At 37.4% G+C, this 16,209-nt stretch overlaps 8 protein-coding genes across 8 annotated transcripts; 3 read left to right on the top strand and 5 right to left on the bottom strand.

The window, feature by feature from the left end:
- The first annotated feature begins 349 nt into the window (after window positions 1-349).
- RHIMIDRAFT_315961 (isochorismatase hydrolase) lies at window positions 350-991 on the top strand. The gene has a single exon (XM_023615033.1). The coding sequence runs from the start codon at window positions 397-399 to the stop codon at window positions 952-954; it is 558 nt and encodes a 185-aa protein (XP_023462379.1). The 5' UTR covers window positions 350-396; the 3' UTR covers window positions 955-991.
- Window positions 992-1,253: 262 nt separating this feature from the next.
- Window positions 1,254-3,766, bottom strand: RHIMIDRAFT_294986 (uncharacterized protein; the record flags this gene model as incomplete). Its single annotated transcript, XM_023614141.1, has 2 exons — window positions 1,254-1,765; window positions 3,662-3,766. The coding sequence occupies 2 exons, from the start codon at window positions 3,764-3,766 to the stop codon at window positions 1,259-1,261; spliced, it is 612 nt and encodes a 203-aa protein (XP_023462378.1). The 3' UTR covers window positions 1,254-1,258.
- RHIMIDRAFT_301542 (uncharacterized protein) lies at window positions 3,760-4,077 on the top strand (the record flags this gene model as incomplete). Its single annotated transcript, XM_023614370.1, has 1 exon — window positions 3,760-4,077. One exon carries the CDS (start codon window positions 3,760-3,762, stop codon window positions 4,075-4,077), a length of 318 nt encoding a protein of 105 aa, XP_023462377.1.
- A 4,626-nt stretch (window positions 4,078-8,703) lies between these two features.
- Window positions 8,704-9,358, bottom strand: RHIMIDRAFT_294985 (uncharacterized protein). Its single transcript, XM_023614140.1, has 2 exons — window positions 8,964-9,358; window positions 8,704-8,894 (listed from the first exon to the last, which is right to left on the bottom strand). The coding sequence occupies exons 1-2, from the start codon at window positions 9,120-9,122 to the stop codon at window positions 8,724-8,726; spliced, it is 330 nt and encodes a 109-aa protein (XP_023462376.1). The 5' UTR covers window positions 9,123-9,358; the 3' UTR covers window positions 8,704-8,723.
- An 851-nt stretch (window positions 9,359-10,209) lies between these two features.
- On the top strand, window positions 10,210-11,559 carry RHIMIDRAFT_247594 (uncharacterized protein; the record flags this gene model as incomplete). Its single annotated transcript, XM_023610423.1, has 1 exon — window positions 10,210-11,559. The coding sequence occupies one exon, from the start codon at window positions 10,210-10,212 to the stop codon at window positions 11,557-11,559; it is 1,350 nt and encodes a 449-aa protein (XP_023462375.1).
- A 225-nt stretch (window positions 11,560-11,784) lies between these two features.
- RHIMIDRAFT_71889 (uncharacterized protein) lies at window positions 11,785-13,039 on the bottom strand. The gene is made up of 3 exons (XM_023615606.1): window positions 12,718-13,039; window positions 12,602-12,660; window positions 11,785-12,535 (listed from the first exon to the last, which is right to left on the bottom strand). Exons 1-3 carry the CDS (start codon window positions 12,884-12,886, stop codon window positions 12,011-12,013), a joined length of 753 nt encoding a protein of 250 aa, XP_023462374.1. The 5' UTR covers window positions 12,887-13,039; the 3' UTR covers window positions 11,785-12,010.
- A 129-nt stretch (window positions 13,040-13,168) lies between these two features.
- Window positions 13,169-14,417, bottom strand: RHIMIDRAFT_207745 (branched-chain amino acid aminotransferase II; the record flags this gene model as incomplete). Its single annotated transcript, XM_023607004.1, has 4 exons — window positions 13,169-13,951; window positions 14,002-14,112; window positions 14,168-14,276; window positions 14,326-14,417. Coding segments are annotated over 4 exons (1,095 nt in total), but the record flags the coding sequence as incomplete, so codon positions are not given.
- A 493-nt stretch (window positions 14,418-14,910) lies between these two features.
- Window positions 14,911-16,110, bottom strand: RHIMIDRAFT_241426 (uncharacterized protein; the record flags this gene model as incomplete). The annotated part of the gene is made up of 5 exons (XM_023609582.1): window positions 14,911-15,363; window positions 15,427-15,711; window positions 15,771-15,871; window positions 15,919-15,964; window positions 16,015-16,110. The coding sequence occupies 5 exons, from the start codon at window positions 16,108-16,110 to the stop codon at window positions 14,911-14,913; spliced, it is 981 nt and encodes a 326-aa protein (XP_023462372.1).
- Between the last annotated feature and the right edge of the window lie 99 nt (window positions 16,111-16,209).

Here is a 16,209-nt window from a genome sequence, read left to right as displayed (position 1 = left end):
AAACCAAAGCCTATGCTATTTCTAAGGAAGCGTTGGGGAGGACGTATTATTAATCAAAGATATCCCATAGAGATCAATCGTCAATCTTTACTAGCTTTAGTACACGATCAAAAAAAGCTTATGTTCACAATAGATTCACGAAAAAGGTAGCATTGGCTATGCCTCACTTGAGAAAGAGCGCGTGCTAGGGTAAGTCTCTTCATAGTCGATTCAACAGTATATTTTCTAAAGCCAAGCGTATGAGCTGAATCCATTCGGAGCACAAATCGCAAGCAGCATGAAAAAAACATATAAATAGGCTGGATTTTGGTAACTGATCTGGAAAGCATCTCATTTTTTTTTTTTTTTTTTTTTTTACTCTCTACTCTACTAAAAAGCAAGCATATATACACAAGAATGAAGGAAGCCCTTGTTATTGTTGATGTCCAAAACGACTACTTCCCTAATGGAAAATTCCCTACTGACAGTCCAGTCGAAACTGCTGAAGCTATTGCCAAACTGATCCAAAAGTTTAGAGAAGAGAAGAAGGAAGTTGTCCATGTTACCCATGTTGTTCCAAACCCTACCGAGAAATTCCCTTTCTTTCAAGAAGGCACATGGGGCGTTCAAGTTCATGATCTGGTCAAGCCTCTTCCAACTGAGAAGTACATTGTCAAGAACTACTCTAATGGGTTCCACGAGACTGACCTTGAGGAGCACCTTCGCAGCAAAGGCATTGATAGAATCATAGTCGTTGGCATGATGATCCATAACTGCGTGAATGCTACGGTTTATGCAGGCAAGGATGCTGGATTTGACTGTATCGTTGTAGATGAAGCTGTAAACACGTTTGATCAAGCGCTCCATGGTGAAGTTATTAAGGCCAAAGATATCAAGAAGGCGTTCCTTGCTGGTATCCAGTTTTACTATGCAAAGGTTCTCAAGCTTGAAGATGTCCTGAGCAACGACTATTAAAGATATGATTTGACATAAATAAATCACAGCTTTGAATCAGTAAACAACGCTTGTCCTTTTTTTTTTTTTTTTTTTTTTTTTTTACATTGTATGTGTATTATTCAGTTGACTTTGCTGCTTGAGACTGATCTACAAACGATACAGACACTGATAACTGAAGGTAAGAGTTGAAAAAGAAATAGTATTTAATAATGCAATTGATATATCCTTATATTAGATACAGCTGTTGAAGATAACTAGGGCGAAATGACATGATTAGGTCAGGACCTGGAGCGCCTATATGTAGAGGCATGCACTACCTGAGTCAATATGGTGTGGTCCATCGTGTCTTTGGGATCCAAGAGGTAGCTCTGAGGTTCATCGGAAGGCGGGCCACAAGAAGCAGAAATTTTCCTGAGCATGTTGGGAGTACATTCCTTGGTGTCGTGCAACGCCAGTTCGGATAAAATCTTTTGAATAGCCTTGACGAATTCCAGAGATCACTGACGAGTAGTGTCAAGATCCCAATGACTGTGAACCAGTTGATAGGCAAATCAGTCAAAAGGACAAGTAAGACCAGATAGAAGAAACTAGACACCGTGCATTGAGTGTCGAAGTAGCCAGCGGGACTCGACAGGTTAACTTTATTGAGTTCAGAAGGATCATACGAGCGAATGGTGTTCTTAGGGCATTCAAATAGGAAACGTCGGCGTTCAGTATCTGGAAGAGGACGACAAAAGAAGCCTTCCTCAATGAAGGGACAATGTTCCAGAAGAGCTGAAGAAGGAGTGAAATCAGCTCCAGGAGACAGAACGATCACATTGAGGCCCTCCTGTAAATTTCCTACAGTGGCGTGACAAAGAAAAGGTTTATTATTACTTACAAGAAAATAAAACGTGACTCAAAGAGCATATATCATTTAGAGATCTTCTTTTCACTAACTAATCAATAGTAGTATTTAATAATGCCATAGCAATTTCTATTTCAAAAGTAGTAAAAAAAAGAACAGTAAATTAAAACGTGTATTTTACAAAAGTAAAAAGCCAAAATTATTTTCAAAGAGTAATACACGCTGAAAATACGAACTTAAAAGACAAAATCCATTATCGTACAGCAGGCTTCTGTTTCTAGGCCTTTTAACCTGAAAAACAAGATAAAAAAAAGTAGCTAGCGTTATGAAAATAAAAGAAGGAAGCGGTTTCGAGCATTTACCTTTGATTTATCGGATAACGTACTTTACTCGTATTTATATGATGGCAGCCGTACAGTCTGCGAAACTTACATATGTAGGCCGGCATTCAGAGCTATACCGCTTTAATCTACTGAACTGCACAGTAAAGTTTTAAAGAACCATCACAAAATACGCCCATATCTAGTATTGAAAGCTATCTTCCGTATGCGTGAGGATAAAAATATCCAGAATATCCAACACGCTACTGACCACCCTGAGAGTCACTGGTTGCAGTTACTACCAGAAAAGATAGCTCACAGAAAAAAAAAATATGCATACATGTTACAGATTTTTAGTCGAAAGAAAAGCAAACATTGAAAGTTCTTTTTGAGATGACTAATTGGAATATTTACATTCCTTGGACAAAGGTACAGCAAACAGCCTGAGGTTTAAAATTAGATGCAAATAATTCCCAAAACAATTATATATATGTCATTCATGAGAATGAGATATAGAAATTGTTTTCTATAAAAGGCTACATAGAAATGGAAAATTTTGGTCTAAAATAGAATTATATCAAAATGCTGGCGAAAAGAAGACGAATAATGTGATAGATGCCAGGAACTGGCATCATCATATTGATGGTATTTTTAAAACTGCCATTAAGTCTATTCCTTCCAAAAAAATTGAATATTCAGATTGCTATCTTGAAAGGTATAAGGAAAAATAGGGAAGGCAAAACTTTATTAATTATTTATATGCAAATAAAGCGTGGCTCTGAGAGCATCTAACACATTAGGAGTCGGAGTGGAGCCAACTGAGATTGTATTAGGAATGTCAAACAATTAAAGGATAATGTTTTAAGAATAAAAAAGGGGGACATAAATGCATAAGAAAGCGTGTAAAAAATAAATACATAATTTATTTCGATAGCATATTCTCACGATGAAGGTATCGTAACAGCAATCTTCCGCGAACGATGACCTAGCCATAGAAGAAACGGTGTTCTTGGAAAGCGACTTTCTAATGAATCCTTTAGACGCATAGTATAGTGTAGGCTACTAACGTCATGCGGTCAATCCGCGAGTCATGGGAAAGAGCTGTAGATGCTGTTGCCGGTCTATGCACAATATCCTGGAGCTGCAGAGATCGGTTCGGAAAGGCAATATTGTACCATCACAACATTATCAATAAATATTCAGAGCTATCGCTCTTCGACTATAGCCTATCATATGTGAGATTTCTTCTATATAGTTCCTGAAGTGCCGTTACAATACTTCAGTTTAGTGTCAGTGCTCTAGTAGTACAGATTAAGACTTCCTCATTCGATAATCTCTGTCAGTTCAGGCTCACCTTAGTCTAGAAAATCTTCTCCTGTTTCTTGGATGATTATAAATAGATATACAATTAGGTCAATTGCCATTATTGCTCATATACGTTAAGAAGTATAAGTACTATTGTTTTATTCATCATAAATAAAGATATCATATATTCCAGTCTCACTGACTTATTGTCCTTTTTCTACTCTTCTTATTATTACTAGTTTTTGTCGCTTACCTTCGTATCTGGCAAAACAGAACTGTTGGTTAAAGGAATTAATCTGTCAACGCGCATACGTGGGTTCTCATCTTCATCTAAGGCCAATCCCGCTATTGATGACATTACACACGATTTCCAACACACTTTCCACTAAAGTGCTTGCTTATGCCGACGATTTAATTATCTTTCTGAACGACTTACAAGGCCTACACGAAATGAAGCGGTTGATAACGGTGTACAACAACGCCTCCAATGCAAAAATAAACTTTGACAGTACTATTGCTTTTTCTGCCTCCGGTCTACCTCCTTCTACTAGGACTTCTGCTTTATACTCTTATGGTATTACTCGTTGGCACGATCGCCGTTCGCCTGAACCACTTACCTACTTATGCTACCCGCTAATTCTTTCCAGCGCCCAAATGGCCTTTTTCTGAAATGAACTGATAAGCAAGATCACTCATGCATTCAGCATTTATCGACAAAGGCAGTTATTAATTCGAGGGCGAGCCACTAACTTAGCATATTGATTATTTCCTCCCTTTGGTATGTACTTCGAATAACTTGGATTAATCAAAACACCATCTCTACTTTGTGGCAGATTTTCCCAGAAATTTTAATGGCCAATATTTTTCCTCCGGTGTCCTTTGATATTCTACAACTTTCCTTGCATGATGGGCATATCGGTGTTATAATCCGGTATTATAATTTTATATAAAAAGAGAAAAAAGTAGCCAGAGAAAGTACGTTGAAATACTTTTTATTTCTTGAAAAATAAGGCAACGGTTAATGGCAAGGGATAAGGGGATCTATTTATACTTTTTCAGTCTTTAAGAGTTGGTGAGAAAGCCACTAGGTTTTCTTGTTAATTGGTTTAATTTTTAGCTATTTGTTTAATTTGGGAACGATTCTATTCATGCTAGATTGGCTATCGTTTGTCCGTGTATATTTATATTATAAAATATCATTCTTTGATCATAAATGACTTCTTAGAGTTCTTTGGTTAAATGACAATTAGATTTGTACCTTACCAATTGTTGATCTGAGACCTGAAGCCTAGGCACAAAAAAGAGAGGATTTATTCCAAGGAACCTTATTTAAACTTTTAATGCAGTAAGCAGTAAAATTTCTATTCCAGTTCTATTGTTATGTCATTGTAAAGCTTCGTCATACCTTATTGTATTAGTTGGTCCTCTGCATGTCTCGATGCAGCTTTACTGTCAACATTGGATCATAAATGTTTTAATGCAAAGACTATAAAGTTTATTCATCATTTGTAAGACAGTATTTATTATTTATGATGCAAGTCTTCATCAGATCTAAATTAAATCTTGCCTACATGAGTGATACTGCTCAAGATATACTGTATAACTTATTATTTATTATATCTAGCTTATAATAATCAGTGCTTCAGACACTGCGGTTCAACAACTTGCCCTTCAGTATCGGTGGTTGACCATTTACTTCTCCACCCAGTTCCCTCTTAGGCACCAGTTGGATTAGTTTTCATGTCAAAAGTATAGCGCTGGCTTCTCTGCCAGATCATAACTTACCTTTTATGTTTTCCGCCTTCGTCGGGCCCTTTATTCATGCACCGTCCAAGTTTTATACTGGTTTGGAAATGCAAAAAATTAGAAAAACGTAGTACGAGTAAATTTTGGTGCTTCCAAATGACAGTAGCAAAAGACTACTTAAGGAGAATATGAGCTTTTCCATCCCTTTTCTCTCCATCAGTTTTACTGTTGTTAACTAATAAAAAAAAATATTCATTAATTTATCAAACTTTAAGTATGTATTATCCTATAACTATCAAAGACAATTTACTAATAGAAATAAAAAGCTGTCTATAAAAAGCACAAAAGTCTCTGTTTCTAGTTGTTTAAAATTCAATACCTTATCAAGACGAAAGGAGGAGGCTGACAAGGCCAATGTGGAATTCTGGAGAATGAATGCATCCGATTTAAAGATCACCACTGACAGGATCAAGCTCTTCATCGAGTCTAAATGTGTTTTAGACCACTTGGTCGTAGAAAAAACCGCAAACGCAGGTGATATTGCCATTCCGGCTTTACAGCTTATTGGTAAATCCTTTTTAATTAAAAGAAATAACACATTTAAATTATAAAAACCTGATAGGAAATAAATCCAGGCTTTACTCTTTAAGACTAGTTGCAAGTGTGTTGTACATTAGTGTCAAAAAAGCTTCAGCGTATATTCCTAGTAGAGCTTCGTCTATAAAAGTCTTTCGTGATGTCATTGAGCTGTTGTTTACTTTTAAAGTACGTATTAGAAAAAAATTACGATAGATAATTAGATTTTTAGCATCTATAAAGAGGGCAACAGTTGATTTGGCACCTATAAGTCTGAAAGACAATGAGCACAGAGACAATAACACTTCCTGGTTGAGAGGAACTTGGATCCCACTCAAACAAAACAAAAGACATCGTGTACCTGAGGTACCAAAAAATTTGGTCTTTGGTAATATGTAGACGTGTTGAAGGACAAAAGATGGAAAAGATGGAAAAGAAAAATAAGTTGACATGTAGCATTGTGTATGGAAGTCAGTATTGATTTTTTGAATAAAATATGTGTATAATTTTCGAAAGGAATAAAGTATCTTTATTTGGAGCTCTTAAGTTCCACCAAAAAAGCAGCAACACTGATCGCACGTTTATCGACTAGCGTTGAAGATTTGAAAGGGTTTCTCAAGCAAATGGCAAATAAATATTAGATTAATTGGCATCTGATTGATCTATATGTTAGCAAGCAAAGGGTTGTTATTCTTTATTTACTTTAGTTTTATGTTGTCATGTGCTATCAACAAAGATGCAAGGACACATGTAATTATGATGAACTCATGTAGTGTTGGCCATTTGAACAGGTACTGTACAAGTTACGATAAGCTCTTTGAATACTCTATAAACCAATATCAGTGCTAAAATACAACAGATACGACATTCTCTGCTATAAGAATACTTAAACGAACTTCGCTGGTGGATGGCATACCTATACCAATAGAATAATCGCTCTGTTTTACCTTCGATTCCTTTTGTAACTCTTTTACGTCGATACGAGCAATTCCGGATGGAGTGGTCATCTCAACAATGAAAGAGTTCATATTATTGGACTACAGCCGAATTCCAGTAATCCATCAACTGGAGAGAGTTGAAGGTAGTGCAACTCTTCCTTCAACATTTCCCTCATATGCGGAATACGACAGTCTATTATGTACTGACAATGCTACCACCCTATCGTACATCAATAAACAGGGTGACACAGAGCCTCTCAATCTCATGCTTCTAACTACTTCCCTCTGGAAAGAATGTCTTGGCTGTTGGCTAACCATTTACGCCAATAATGTACCAGGAATAGAGAACACCATCGCAGACTACGAATCGCGACGTCTTCACAACAAACATCAATGGCCGATTCAGTCGTCCGCTTTTAAGCACAAGATAAGTCGGTTGTGGGGACTCCACGATGTGGACCTATTCGCTGGCCTTACGCATTGCCTCCTACCAAAGTATGTATACTGGATGACAGAACAGAATTTAATTGCGTAAGGTGTAATTGGTTGACAGCATTTTTTTTTGCATATAAAGATCAACTTCTTTTTCCCCCATGGGTCTCTTTCTTTTCTTTGTTCATAAAAAGACTTATTCCATCTTACTGTATTCTTATGTTTTACAGGTAAAATTACTTATTATGAAGTCAGACGAGAAGTACGAAAAAGACCAAGCTGATTTATATGATTGTTCCGCAAAACAGCTTCAATGAAATAATCGAAAACTCATCAATTTCCCCCTCTCAAACTTGTCTTTTGCTCATACAACATTATTGCAAAGTCTCTCAAGCTGTCCGGTGTCCTTGGTGCAGTTCATATCGCATTTAGTGAACTCAACTGAATTTACAACAAGCCCTTTCGATCCATATGAGCATAGTGACTGGGACACTGTTCACCACATTGCATTTCAGTTGTAAGTTGTATGTTTTTGTCAATATAGTTTATTAATGCCAAATAAACAATTACGTATTAATAGTTTAACAATGCTAGAAAAAGCTCTGTCAATCTAATATCTACCAAGGTGCTTGAAAGAACGCATGCTACTTAGGCCACGCACCCTTTTATAAATAGCTTATTTTTACAGTACATAAATATTGTAAAGGTCGGGTGGTAAGTCTTTCATTTAGTATTATTCACAGTAGATCATTAAATTTGGCGTTTAATATATCAGCAGGCCTGAAGTTACTCGCGTCAATATATACAAAACAAAGTTAGGCGGCCTAGATGCTGGCATATAAGACGATGGGCTAGCAATGATACTGGAGGTCGCAGGAGGTTCTGTTTGTAACTGTAGACACAATAGCTTGATGATGACACAAAATAACTATATTCCAATGAAATAATTAATTTAAATTTAAGAGAAAGCTTTGACAAGATCTTCACCGTAATTTACCACAGTAATCTCATTTAAACAGCTCTTAAGTTAGCCGCTAATATTTGATATTACTATTATTTTAGAAAATAGACAATACTTTGTACTTAAAATCTTTAACTAGATATGGCGACGACTTCATTCGTAAAAGGCACTCTACTATTACTTATCCTACAGACATAATTGCATTAAAGCTATTCAATCGTCGCGACTTACCACGGGCCAAGGCCCGTGGTAAACCATCAGTTAAGGAAGATGGAGTCAGTTGATTAGTACATTTAGTAGTTTCGTTTTTTCCTTCACTGTAGTTTTATTTTACGTTGTACAGTTCGAACAAATAAAGAAAAGAATGATTCCAATAGCCAAGATTGCTTCAAGCGTAATAATTTATATTGTTAATATTATTTTTTAAACAAACTGATCTATTGCTTACGCTTATTTTTCCTTGTGTATGTTTTTAATTTATAAAAGAACACAAGATAAGGAAAAGTACGAGAACCCCTTGAAATGAAAGATATGGTAGGGACGATTTCTTGTTTTTCATCGTTGCCCCAATATTATTGCAGCCAGGAAGAGTTTTGAGCATTGTTGGATGTAACAGGTGAAAAGAGTATGTGATGGACATACTTGAAGATTTCTGTTGATAGCTACGCAGAATAAATGGCAGTAAGAACAGTAGAGCCAAAGGTAGAAATGTCGTTGGAGATATGGGTTGCTCTTAACTTGGTAATTCGTTTGATATATTGAACTGGGCGATGAACTCTCATCAAATAAAACTGATGGCCAGGATTGATATGGCCAACAGTTTGTATACTTGGCTTTTTATTCGTTTGCGAGAGCGAGTTCAATATAAGACAACTATACGAAAAGTCACAGCTTAGCCTTACTTTATGCCAAAGCCTGTGTCGGATACAGGCCCTTTCACAATAAAGGATTTGGGCAAATAACTCTTGCGATGGGGCGGGAAAGTACTCGATTATGTCTGAATCTTGAAATTCCTTCATCACTTCGTCTACAACCACTTGCTCCTCTTCCGTGAATTTCATCAGAAGATATTTCTATGGTCAAGGCTTGCAATTCGAATTTGTAGATAATCTCTCGGTAAGATGCCATCGCTTAGTATGGTGCAATGTGCCGTTGTGTTGTGGAGGAAGACGTCGGCGTTAATGGCTGTCTTATGAAGGCTGACTGGAGCTTTGGGTGTCTGGGCGTAGCTGACCCTTGTTTCGTCCAAAAAGATATATGGCTTCACAATCCCTGGTATATCTATGTTGACGTCCATACCCTCTGTTATTTTTGGGCTGCATGAGTGTCGTTGTTATTCAACCGCATTTCTAAGGAAGGGCGGCTAGTATCTGGCTTGAAAGGTTCTCTGATCTACCAAAGATACATCATTTAGTCTTTGCCTCAAGCATTCTCAAGTCGCAATCTTTAATAATGTTAAGTATGCAGTGTTAAAGCATATAGACTATCCGACGATGAACCTTAAAAATCATGCAAACTTTTTCCAGTATCATTCATGTGCTTGTCTATCAAAGAAAAATTGACTAGCGTATATAACTAGCGTAGTCTTGGTTATAATGAGTATCTTACTATACTACGAAGTAGGTTCCGTACTGTGATCATTATCATCATCGTATAAATAAGAGCGTAGGCCCGGCATAGGCTCAACATTCTCTCAATGCCAGCATATTTTACGTAACACCTCCGTCCAGACAATTCTGTAAAACACCATGAAATCTGTAAGATTCTGTTGTTGGATATTTACAACCATGTTGCTACTGTCAGCGATTTAGTTGTGAAAAAGTTTCAAAGAAAAAGTCTGTAAGATATAAACTCTTGTGACTTTATCCAGTTTACAAACACAAGATATCTCTCACAAACACGCATACAAATATAAATATACGTAAGTGTCATATTTGCACATTTTATAAACATGAAAGACGAACAAGATAAAATCAGAGACATACAGTAAGAGCTAAGTTCACTTACACACATCACTTTTAAGCCTATGATATGATTTGACCATGCAAGTGAGTGACGTCTTTTTTGTATCACGCTTTCTCCTTTTAATTTGCGATCAATGCCCTTTCTGTTTTTTTTCTATCCCTTTTTCTTTATTTATTATTCAAAATGGTTTTCGCTAGCGATGATGACGATTCAATATGGGAGTTTGATGCACCCAAATTCTGGGATTTTACAGGAGAGACGAAACAAGAGCTACCCTCTGACTCATGGTTTTGTAAATACTATTTAAAAAAACGCTATTGTTATTATAATCTAACAGTTACTTTAAACGTAGCTGAGAGGACTGTCTCCGGCCCTTCTTATCCACCTCATTTCTATCCGCCTACACCTGAAGCTTATGCTAACCGTCGGGCGTTTGTTATACCTAGAGAGAGATCGCTAGACCCGTCAAACTCAAACAGCAAGAAAAATGAGCCTAAAAAGCAAAGGATAAGTCATGACCCATTGTCCGCTTTCAGCAGTAAAAAGAGACCTTTTGGAAATGATAAAGATCAACAAGACACAAGACCAGATGCATCCAGAAAGCAAAAAATAACCAGTGATGTTTTCAGCCGTCTGGCTCAATCAAATACAATATCTTCTATAAGTAAAATGGCCAAACCGCCAGACATGAAATATCAAGCAAAGCTTAATCATAGGAATACGGCAGCTGTTACAAAAAAGCCAATCACTAACAAGATGAATCCCACCGCTACCGCGTCTGCTACAACTACTTCAAGAAAGCCCTATTCAAAGCATTCAGAGTTCGTATACAGACGCGTAGAAAAACCCACAGTGATGGATGATCCCTTCAACACTGAACTCAACACTGCAGTTGCATCAGTACAAGAAAGTTCAACAACCGATCAGAAGCAATCTCCCAGACAAGAACCGATATCTAGCACAAGCCGCATCAGTTCCAACCAGGATAAAAAAGATGATACCCCACTTCCTCCATATATGCCATTTACGCCACCTCGTCAGATAATTCCTGATTGGTTTTTCTTCAACTCCCCTGAAAAGGCTACAATAGCAGTTATTAAAGACTCACCAAGAAAAGTATCCCCGTCCTTCATCAAAGACCAAACTTCCCCACCGCCACAAAGCAAAGAAAAGGAAACAAGGGTGCCCATGTTTATACAGAAGAACCCATTTCTTGAAGAATCTCCTTCTGTAAAAAGGGCAACTAATCGACCAGCCCCATCAAGATACACAAAGCTTAGTACGACTGCTAAATTTTTGAATACCAACAATGAGCCAGAAGAGCTACCGCAGTCAACTGAAAATATAAAAAGCCCTCTTGATGTTGTTGAAAAAGAAGACACTCGACACATAAGACATCGACGAATTATTGAAGATCTAAGAAGAAGAATATACAAGGAAGATCCTCGCCATATAAGGCATAAAAAAATTATTGAGGACTTAAGGTTAAAAGTGGCAAAGGCAGTAAGAGAAGCTGCAGAGAAGAACAAGTAGTTTTTATACTACTTGTTTTGTAAATATACACTTTATTCAGCAATTATTTGCATGTAATATATACTATCAATAACCTAATGGTCTTGATTAACCATCTTTTCTTTATTTATTTAAAAGGCAATATTTAATGAGTTTCATCTTTCTGAGAGATTATAATCAATGACAAGCTTATTTTGCATTTTGCTTTTATTAGTGCTTTATCGAGTCCTTGACTTTTGTTTCAGAATTATTGTCAACATTGTTGACTTTAGGAGAACTAAGGTAACAAGTAGGGCAACTGCACGAAAAGTCACGACTTAGGTTTACTTTGTATCGAAACCTGTGTCGAATACAGATAATCAAGGTGCTAACAGTCAGTACTCCAAGTATCAAGAGAACTAATACTGTAAATAACAGACTATATCTGGTCATCTAGTGAAACAATATATAAGTAATCATCACAGAGCTAGTCTTATGTCCATACCTCATAATGATCTATTGCAAGAAGAGACCTTGGCATGGCAAAGACGTACGTTCGATATCCAAAGTAGCCCATGATAGCAACATTGAGACCTAAAAAGGTAATAATGACATGTATGTTTTCTTTTCGAATGCCATAAAAAACAAGAACCAAAAAGGCAAGGATGCTACCAAAGAGCACCACAACGCATTCAAACTTCCATATGTCGTCATACCTAAGAATACCTGCAGGTGCCAACTGTACAGCATATGCAAACAAAAAGAAAAAGTCAACCTTGAGCAGACCACACAAGAGTCCCCAAGCGATCAAGAGCGGTTGAAACTGTTCACTGTCAGTGTGATGACCATGGTAATTTTTCCAGTGAAAGCGCTTGTATAGTTGAGTTGTAACAACAAACATGACACAGAATATAAGTGGAGTGAGAGCGAGTATAGCGTATTGGAAAGGTTTCATTCTTGCAATATAGGCTGCTGAGCTATGCTTGACTGGACTAGAAGCTTGAATGATGGCACGGTTCTGTAAATGGTTAGCTATACTTGTACTGTTTGGGTCTGAACGGTCGTAGGATTCAAAGCATCCCACCTTTTCAAACAAAAAGTGTTGCAAGACATGGACAATAGACATGATGACAAAGAAGAATCCTGTTGAAAAGGAAGGAGGAATTAGTCTTGCCTATGTGAAAAAAAAAAGTATTTTACCAAACAGAATTAAAGCAAGTAGGTGGCAAATGTTTCTTTGCCGCAAAGCGTCTAAATACAAAAATAACTGGTATACGGATGCTACGATAAATAAGCCGTGATACATAAAATCTGTCTGTGCAAATCCCAGTACGACCAAGTCGAGTGTACAGTAGGACAGACGCAGCATATCGTAGTGAGCAGTGAAGGATTCGAAGATAATGATAAGAATAGGTTCTAGAATAAGACAGCCAAGTAGCAAGATATTTAAACTTGCTTCAAATCTCGTCAATGACTTCCAAAGCTCAGATGCTTCTGAATCTAATTTCCATGCGAATCTAACCATGGCTTGTATGAATATTTATGTTTTTGGCGTGTGTATTTATAGTAAATATTGTTTGCACAAAAAGGAGCTACACAGAGGCAAAGAGGATATCTAAAGGAGAAACACAGATGCGTTTTATTCAAAAAATTAATTGATGACAACGGACCAAGGGTGTTCGACTTCACCATATTGAATTTCAAAAATGGCATCATTGAATCTCTTTGTATAAGGGCCAGCCTGAGCATTTGGATCTTTAGGATCCAGAGGGATCTTGATATCTTCACCCATGTATCCAATTTCTTTAATAGGACTGACAACACAAGCAGTACCAGCACCAAACATTTCGACCAAACGACCGGCCTTGGCTAAATCACGAAGTTCAGGCATGGTCATGTTGCGTTCAGAAACCTTGAACTCGTTCCAATCTTTAGCCAATTGAAGGATTGAATCACGAGTGACACCAGGAAGGATAGAGCCATCTAAAGGAGGAGTGACGAGTTCTAATTCGCCTTGTTCATCTTTGATCATCATGAACAGGTTCATGGCGCCTACTTCGGTCAGTTGATGATCAGGACCAAACAACCAGAGGTTTTGTTGGTAACCCTTGGAGGCAGCCAAACGTTGAGGCATCAATCCAGGAGCGTAGTTTCCACCGATCTTGGCGTCACCTGTACCGCGTGGCCAGGCACGAACATATTCAGTGGTGGCGAACAAACGGACAGCATTAAAACCGGTTTTGTAGTAAGGGCCCACAGGACAACCAATGACAAACAAAAGGGCGTCTGTGGGAGGATTGACACCCAGTGCCTCTTGTGTACCGATCATGGTGGGACGAATATAAAGGGAATATCCACGTTCAGTTGGAATCCATCGTTCGTCCGTCTTTAAGTATTCGCCAATGAGCTTGATCAATTCTTCACCGTCAAATTTCTACTCCTGTCCTTAGTATCGTGTACATCTTGTTATGCTTGATTACTTACAGGAAGGGCGATACGTTCACATGAACGGTTCATACGAGCCATGTTCATATCGGGTCTGAAAAGACGAATCTTTCCACTCTTATCCTTGTATGCCTTCATGCCTTCAAAGCACTAGATAGACAATGATTAAAAGATCATATCATGACAGATGTTCGCATGACTTTACCTCTGTAGCATAGTGGAACACGACAGTGCTGGGAGGTAAACTAAGGTTTTCAAAGGGGCGAAGTTCAGGAGCATCCCATCCTTTTTCCTCATTCCATTTAGCAGTAACCCTACAGGATGTGTTTAGTACATATAAACATTGACATGATCTAACCTTACATATGATCAGTAAAAGTTCTTCCAAAGATGAGGTCTTTATTGGCAACCAAAGGCTTTAAGGTATCTGCTTTTGTAACCTTGAGTTTATTTGCCTACACAAAATGTCAGAATACACAAATAAAAATAAAAGAAATCAATTACGCTTAATTCAGAGTATAATCTCTTGGTTTGAATAAAGGCATTACGCCTGAATGAAGGTAGGAAATTGGACAACATGAGTATAGGGTGGGTATTGTGTGAGAAAGAAAGAAAAGGACAAAAGATGAAAAGAAGCTCATATTTATAGTCACATCAGATGGACTCCGCCTCAGACATCAAGTGTCAACTAAGGTTTCTTAGTATTCTCGGTAAATTTCCCACGATACATAATTCCAACAGAATTCTTCTTTTACACTTGCAAAATTTCTCATTTTCTTTGTCGATTTGCTTTTCAAAAACGCGTAAGAACAAAGTGCAGACAAGGGGGAAAGAAAGATGAATATAGATAACGAGTAAAGAGCGATAATGATTCATAATGCAGCGGGCCAATGAAAATGGGGAATAATGAATGTATTCACTTCTTGTCAAGCGTATATTTTTATTGGTTTAATAATACTTGTCATCTTCTTTGTCATCCACTGGTTTTCGTTTAATATAATTATAATCGACTGTAGCCGTATTATACGTCGGTGTAGGAGATGGTGCACTTTCAATATCAATGATCTTTCCATCTGGGCTCAGCTTGAATCCAATAGAGAACTGTGAATCTCTTCGTAAAGGTTCCACAATCTTTTTGTTACGTATTGATTTTCTTATGTTTCTGAATGAAAAATCTTTGGTCCTTTTTGAAGGTTTGGCGTTATTGAGCACAATCACACTTCGATCTGGGGGATAAGGACCGCCTGGTGCTGCTGGGTTATTGATCATGGCTGGTTGGGGTATAGCAGGTGGGCCTCCCATGAGAGGCATGTTGTAAGATTGGGCATGACGAATATCTGCATCAGAGATGTATTCTGGTCTAAATAATCGAAAGCTATAGATACACATGGCCCAATAGACCTATCATTGGCGGATTAGTAAAAAGGAGGGGGTTCAAACAATAGAAAAAAAAAGGGACTTTACATAAAAGGCAAACATGAGGATATAAAAAATGATTCCGAATTTTACTTCATCTTGCCAAAGGTGATTGCAGTTGTAATAATCGTGTTGGAAATCAAAGTTGTTTACTGTATTATTGCTTGAGGTAAAGTCTTTTTGAATGGTGGATGATGATGAATTGATACACCATGAATGGTAATCTGTCTTATTGATGATAAACAGTATCACATTCACTAATCCATCCACAAGCACCAAAAAGACGGACACCCAGATGGCATGAGATAATGATGTGACATGCGTGCCTCTGTCCTAAGTGGAATTGAAATTAGCATCCCATTAGATGATAATTGTATGTATGTTTTATTTACAATGATTAAAATAACAATACCGCCTGCAGACACAAGTGATAATATTAAGTTGACTACACCATATACCATTGTAGCCGCTTGCGTCATGTAAGAGTATATCACTACACAATGGTTCAGTATACAGTGGCAAACTATAGAAATTACTTACAGCTTGTATTTTGAAATGATAGCACTGCTAGATACATTGAGAATCCCTATAATAAAATCAGCATTGAAGCATTATATTCAACATGTATTCACTTACTGCCCATAGCAGACAGATAATGCCAGATCCTATTCTTAATGGAATACAACCACAGCATCTTGGTTGTGGACCTAACATGGGCTGTGCAGCATACATGGTTTATTTTTGTAAAGAAGAAGTGTATAAAAGAAAAGAAAGGGTATAGATAACGTTTCAATATATATATACAAGCCCTTTTTTTTTTCAAGCATAAAG

The sequence above is a fragment of the Rhizopus microsporus genome, assembly GCF_002708625.1.
Source record: "Rhizopus microsporus ATCC 52813 unplaced genomic scaffold scaffold_22, whole genome shotgun sequence".
NCBI lineage: Eukaryota > Fungi > Mucoromycota > Mucoromycetes > Mucorales > Rhizopodaceae > Rhizopus > Rhizopus microsporus.
This window is presented reverse-complemented; position numbering and strand designations above follow the sequence as displayed.